Raw genomic sequence first — 6,784 nt, 5'->3', positions numbered from 1 at the left:
TCTCACGAGCTGCCGGCACGCGTGGAAAACTCGCAGCCGCGGGAGGGAGGCGTTGTAAATACTTTGAGTGGATTGAGCTGCGCGAAGACAAGTGTAAGTGGGCTTTAGCACGAGGGGGACACCTCGAAACTCGTAACAGCAGGTAATGGGACACTGCGTAAATGTCAACAGGACATTTAAACACGTAACCGCTTGTACGGTATCCGTACAAAAGACACTTTGTTGAACTCGCCATTATAATTGGACGAATCCACAAAGAATGAGCCTCTATCGCGTGTAGAATTCTGAAATTTGACCTTTTCGGCACGGCAGGCGCTTGCCGCGTGAACCAGTCAAGCCGGCCGAGAGCGATAGTCACGAAAGCGTTTCTGTGTGTGAGCATTTTCATGTTAAATTTCATGTTAAATTCTGACGAGACAATTATATATTGATGTAAAAAAATGCTCGCGAAAAATGAAATTATTATTCCGGGATGTAAATCATCCGTTATGTCGGTGCAGAGGACTTCTCATTTTTCTATAAAATTCCGACAGTAAGTCCGGGTATTCAAGAGTAAACGGAATGTCCCTCGTTAGGTGTCTGAAAATTACCGAATCAATATCTTCCGATTTATTCGTTGTCTATGTTTACGATTTTTTAAAACAGAAACGGTAGGATCAATGGATCTGAAATTTTCACGTGTATTCATTAAGTTTCAGAGTATAAAATGCATTTGTTTACTATCTGTATATGGAAAGTACACATAAAACTTTAAACACGTTTATCTTGGAAACACCATTTTCTTAAACTGTCGGCACGATTACGCAAAAATTATCGAACCGAATAATTTGAAATTTTTACACAGTATACAGTAGGCATGTAGTTTTCGCACCCTTACCTCGAACACAGTTATATTTTATTTTATTCATTTTTTTAAACATGATTACAAGTTGAAAAAAGTTTCATTCCGATATTTTTTTTGTATAGTCATTATTTTTCCAAACTTGGCTTCACTGCCTTCATTTGGAAACAGGCTATAATGGTAACTGTATATTCAAAAATTTTTTCCATTTTTTGGTTCCAGAATAGTGAGAGGCCCGGAATTATGTGTCAACAGCAAACATAGAGCTCGCAAACGCATGACTGTATTTTTACTATAATTACAAATTAGATAGATCGATTCTTGTGATTCAATGAAATTTATTTTATACTTTGAGCATTAATGAATACACTATGAAAATTTCAAATCCATTGATCTTACCGTTTCTGTTAAAAAAATTCGTAAAAATAGCCTTGATAACGGCCTTTCATATTAATTCCTCCCTTAATTCTTCAGAATTGACAACACCTCGTCTCCCGTTGTGTCTGACAAATCCATCTGCTCGCTTCAGCGAGGTCAGCGGACAAAGTTTCAGCGTGCGCGGAGCTGAAAGTCCTCTACAGGCTGAGCGTGCAAGGAGAACGACGCAAGGATTAACGCGATCATCAAGCGAGGAATTAATAATCATTAAGCATGTTCGGACTCACGCGGCGGCATCGTGGTGGTCGTGGTGGTGCTCGGAGTGGTGCTTAAGTAGTGGTCGTGATTTCCCAAGTTTCCGTGGTTCGGTGGTCGGCCACCTCGTCACTTCCGTATTTGATTATCTTCCACTTGTTCGACCGCGGTGGTCGCCGTCGTGCTCGCCGGTGACCTCGTCGTCGACGCGACGGCCGTGGCCGTCGCCGTCGTCGTCGTCGTCGTGCGCGGATGATGGTGTTTTCGGCGCGCGTGATAGTCCTTCTGCGATTCCACTGTATCATCGACGAATCACCCTCGAAACAATTCGCGAGAAGTGGAATGATCGGCACTCGCGACAACCTCAACGAGAAGTTCGAGAAGTTGGCGGAAAGTCGCGCGTCTTTCTCACACGCATGTGCGGTACTTAAATCGACGGAAGCGACCGTAGCGTCCTTCACCCTCTCCTGTTTCTCGGACGCTCCATTCAGAATCCGGTATGAAAGAAAGAAAAAGGGGAGATAAATTTGGAGGGCATGCTTCGCTCTGACGCGACGCCGTTTTCCTAAGGGTGCGATTATCTCTAAGCTGTCGATTGGACAAAATCCTCCAGCCTCGAAACGCACCTCTCTTAACCGCGCAGAAGCCTGCAAACAGAGTGACGTGAGAGGCTGCCTTTCCCGCCAGATTGTTTCTCCGGCCCTTTATCAAGCCCCTTTTCCACCGTATCGCAAGCCCGGAGGCGATCTACCTAATTTGCCTCTCGATGCCGCAGACGAAAGAGATTAAAAATTCTCCTTCTCACGAGCTGCCGGCACGCGTGGAAAACTCGCAGCCGCGGGAGGGAGACGTTGTAAATACTTTGAGTGGATTGAGCTGCGCGAAGACAAGTGTAAGTGGGCTTTAGCACGAGGGGGACACCTCGAAACTCGTAACAGCAGGTAATGGGACACTGCGTAAATGTCAACAGGACATTTAAACACGTAACCGCTTGTACGGTATACCGTACAAAAGACACTTTGTTGAACTCGCCATTATAATTGGACGAATCCACAAAGAATGAGCCTCTATCGCGTGTAGAATTCTGAAATTTGACCTTTTCGGCACGGCAGGCGCTTGCCGCGTGGAACCAGTCAAGCCGGCCGAGAGCGATAGTCACGAAAGCGTTTCTGTGTGTGAAGCATTTTCATGTTAAATTTCATGTTAAATTCTCTGACGAGACAATTATATATTGATGTAAAAAAATGCTCGCGAAAAATGAAGATTATTATTCCGGGATGTAAATCATCCGTTATGTCGGTGCAGAGGACTTCTCATTTTTCTATAAAATTCCGACAGTAAGTCCGGGTATTCAAGAGTAAACGGAATGTCCTCGTTAGGTGTCTGAAAAATTACCGAATCAATATCTTCCGATTTATTCGTTGTCTATGTTTACGATTTTTTAAAACAGAAACGGTAGGATCAATGGATCTGAAATTTTCACGTGTATTCATTAATGTTCAGAGTATAAAATGCATTTGTTACTATCTGTATATGGAAAGTACACATAAAACTTTAAACACGTTTATCTGGAAACACCATTTTCTTAAACTGTCGGCACGATTACGCAAAAATTATCGAACCGAATAATTTGAAATTTTTACACAGTATACAGTAGGCATGTAGTTTTCGCACCCTTACCTCGAACACAGTTATATTTTATTTTATTCATTTTTTTAAAACATGATTACAAGTTGAAAAAAGTTTCATTTCCGATATTTTTTTTTGTATAGTCATTATTTTTCCAAACTTGGCTTCACTGCCTTCATTTGGAAACAGGCTATAATGGTAACTGTATATTTCAAAAATTTTTTCCATTTTTTGGTTCCAGAATAGTGAGAGGCCCGGAATTATGTGTCAACAGCAAACATAGAGCTCGCAAACGCATGACTGTATTTTTATCTATAATTACAAATTAGATAGATCGATTCTTGTGATTCAATGAAATTTATTTTATACTTTGAGCATTAATGAATACACTATGAAAATTTCAAATCCATTGATCTTACCGTTTCTGTTAAAAAAATTCGTAAAAATAGCCTTGATAACGGCCTTTCATATGTAATTCCTCCCTTAATTCTTCAGAATTGGACAACACCTCGTCTCCCGTTGTGTCTGACAAATCCATCTGCTCGCTTCAGCGAGGTCAGCGGACAAAGTTTCAGCGTGCGCGGAGCTGAAACGTCCTCTACAGGCTGAGCGGTGCAAGGAGAACGACGCAAGGATTAACGCGATCATCAAGCGAGGAATTAATAATCATTAAGCATGTTCGGACTCACGCGGCGGCATCGTGGTGGTCGTGGTGGTGCTCGGAGTGGTGCTTATAGTAGTGGTCGTGATTTCCCAAGTTTCCGTGGGTTCGGTGGTCGGCCACCTCGTCACTTCCGGTATTTGATTATCTTCCACTTGTTCGACCGCGGTGGTCGCCGTCGTGCTCGCCGGTGACCTCGTCGTCGACGCGACGGCCGTGGCCGTCGCCGTCGTCGTCGTCGTCGTGCGCGGATGATGGTGTTTTCGGCGCGCGTGATAGTCCTTCTGCGATTCCACTGTAATCATCGACGAATCACCCTCGAAACATATCGCGAGAAGTGGAAATGATCGGGCACTCGCGACAACCTCAACGAGAAGTTCGAGGAGAAGTTGGCGGAAAGTCGCGCGTCTTTCTCACACGCATGTGCGGTACTTAAATCGACGGAAGCGACCGTAGCGTCCTTCACCCTCTCCTGTTTCTCGGACGCTCCATTCAGAATCCGGTATGAAAGAAGAAAAAAGGAAGGGGAGATAAATTGCGAGGGCATGCTTCGTCGTCTGACGCGACGCCGTTTTCCTAAGGGTGCGATTATCTCTAAGCTGTCGATTGGACAAAATCCTCCAGCCTCGAAACGCACTCTTTCCCATTTTGCATCGCGATAGTCATTGTTCCGCGATGTTACTTTCGTACAGAGTTACTTACGACTTCTCACCTTGTGTGATCAACCGGACCGGGATCGAGAAGTCCTTCTTCTCACTCTCCGCCATAACTTACAATGTTTCATGGCACAATAATAAGCACGAAAAACTCGAATCGGCATCGTCGCCTCGGAGCTAACTTCAATTTAATACTCTATCTCTCTCCCTCTCACATGTATATATACAGTCCCTCGCGCGACCGAGAACGGACGTGCGGCCGCAAATAACAACCGCTAAGCAATATAAAGTGCCGAACGGAGAGCCTGTAAAATTGCAGTTGAATGTACACGTGTAGCCATCCGACGCGAAAGTATGAAAGTATCGGGAAAGTCGCCCGGTCCCGTATCGCCGGCGCTGCAGCTGCCGCGAAATATTTCAGCTACCGGACGGGGACTCCCGGGTGATTACACTTTCAAGGGGCACGGAGCGCCTCGTCCTTTTGCGGGACGCGTACAGCAATAATGGGGAACGCAAGATGCGCGTGATAATATTTTACGAGCTGCAACGACGAGCTGCAACACTTTTATTTCCGCGAGATAGATTATGCTTGTCAGCATTTGCGATATAAAGTCCGCGCGAAGAAATTGCAAATTTCGCGTTGCGTTGGACGATCTAATCCGGATTTTCATCTCTCTCTCTCTCTCTCTCTCTCTCTCTCTCTCTCTCTCTCTCCTCTTCTTCTTCTCCCTCCGCCGTTAGGAAGCGGATCACGCCGCGAAAAATCGACGATAATAATTCGCGAGGACGTTGCGGTATCTTCGCGAGTCTTCAAACATCCCGCATCCGTCCGTGTCCGGTACATGTTATCGCGATTACTCGTTACGTCGCGCGTCGGAATTGTCGCGGAGCGTAAACGCGTTACTCTACGTGGCGCAACGTTCTCGGGATAAAACGATAAGTTTGAATTAGTGAAAAATCCGCGCGACACGGAAGGATTACGTCTCGTTGCGGCGGGAGCGCGTGTGTAATTAAACTGAAAGTTCATGGCGCGCCGCTGTAATATTCGCGTCAAGCTAAACTAAATAAATTGCCGGCGAGACGCCTTTGCATTGTGCCCTTAGAACGACCGATGCTCGATTCACAAAAGGCAGGCTAATCGCCGGGAAATTTTCCATATCATATTATAATTCTCTACTCCATTTAGCTTCCTGCTCGCGCGGTCCCTAATTTATTAAAATTACCATCCTCGTGTTTACGGAATAAACGCAGTTTATTATGCGTCAACAATACAAAACGGCGGAATTGCGGCGATTACAATTAAATCGTATAAATGAAAGCTCGTATAAATGAAAGTATACATCGAAAGCTCATTTTAATATTATTGCCAAATAAACTTATCTCTCGATAATTCACAGCGCTCCGAATGGGATCGCGGCCACTCTATTATTTATCGTTATCATTACGATCATCAGCTAATGTTTCTGTCCTTCCTGTATCGCGTGAAAAATGCGTACGGAAATTATTTCGAAATCGATTGTGCATCTTCAACGTCCGAAATCATCGGAATACAACGGACGATACAACGTGTTTTCTTCGCGAAAAGAGCAATATGTTATCATCCCGATGGAAATAAAGTGTGAAGACGACGTCGTTTCTGCCCGCGTCTTTAACGCGTGCCTGCAATAAATATACTCCGATGAAAAGAGAGAGAGAGAGAGAGAGAGAGAGAGAGAGAGAGAGAGAGAGAGAGAGAGAGAGAGAGAGAGAGAGAGAGAGAGAGAGAGAGTCATCCACGCGTGCGACATCTCGTATTTCAAATAAGTCGAATAAAAACACCGCGTGCGTCGCCGCGGGAAAACGGCGAAGGCGGTGATCTATAACGACCGGTGACGAACCACGAAGGTGCATCGCGATGCCGCACGTACACAGAATCGCAATTACACCGGTCGAACAAACGACACAGGATGGCCCTTATCGATCCCTCTCGACCCCGTCGAGCTGTAAAGCACGGCGAGTGCGGGCGTTTCAGCCGGTAGATAAGTCATTTAGATACGAAGAAATTGCATTTCCCACTGCGTTCCAAGAGTGCATCACGCCGAGCGATGCATCGGTGGTAATGCTTCGTGCGCTTCTGTTTATTAACACGCTACTTATGCGCCGCGACGTTCATACGTATACGCGGAGCGAGAGAGAGAGAGAGAGAGAGAGAGAGAGAGAGAGAGAGAGAGAGAGCTATCCGGCGGGGTGGAAATTAACGGCGGTAAATTCGTCGGCGTTCTTGCGCGAACTTCATCGTAACTCTTCGAGCTGTCAATGTTAAATATTTCGGTGAATTAAATTCATTTTAAAAGCGAACCTCGGGAGATATTAGCTACGCATAAA

General features: G+C 45.2%; 1 protein-coding gene across 4 annotated transcripts in view; it reads right to left on the bottom strand.

The window, feature by feature from the left end:
* Gfrl (Glial cell line-derived neurotrophic family receptor-like) overlaps positions 1-6,784 on the bottom strand; it is a 366,205-nt gene that overhangs the window by 46,671 nt on the left and 312,750 nt on the right. For all 4 annotated transcript variants that reach the window (XM_025299230.1, XM_025299232.1, XM_025299233.1 and 1 more), the window contains 2 exons: positions 3,793-4,059; positions 2,108-2,121 (listed from right to left, as the gene is read on the bottom strand). In XM_025299230.1, coding sequence (XP_025155015.1) covers positions 2,108-2,121; positions 3,793-4,059 — 281 coding nt within the window. The remainder of the gene's footprint in view (positions 1-2,107; positions 2,122-3,792; positions 4,060-6,784) is intronic.

This window comes from Harpegnathos saltator, unplaced genomic scaffold, assembly GCF_003227715.2.
Source record: "Harpegnathos saltator strain DR-91 unplaced genomic scaffold, Hsal_v8.6 scaffold255, whole genome shotgun sequence".
NCBI classification, from domain to species: domain Eukaryota; kingdom Metazoa; phylum Arthropoda; class Insecta; order Hymenoptera; family Formicidae; genus Harpegnathos; species Harpegnathos saltator.
Note: the sequence above shows the minus strand (reverse complement) of the source record. Positions and strands in the feature narration are given on the sequence as shown.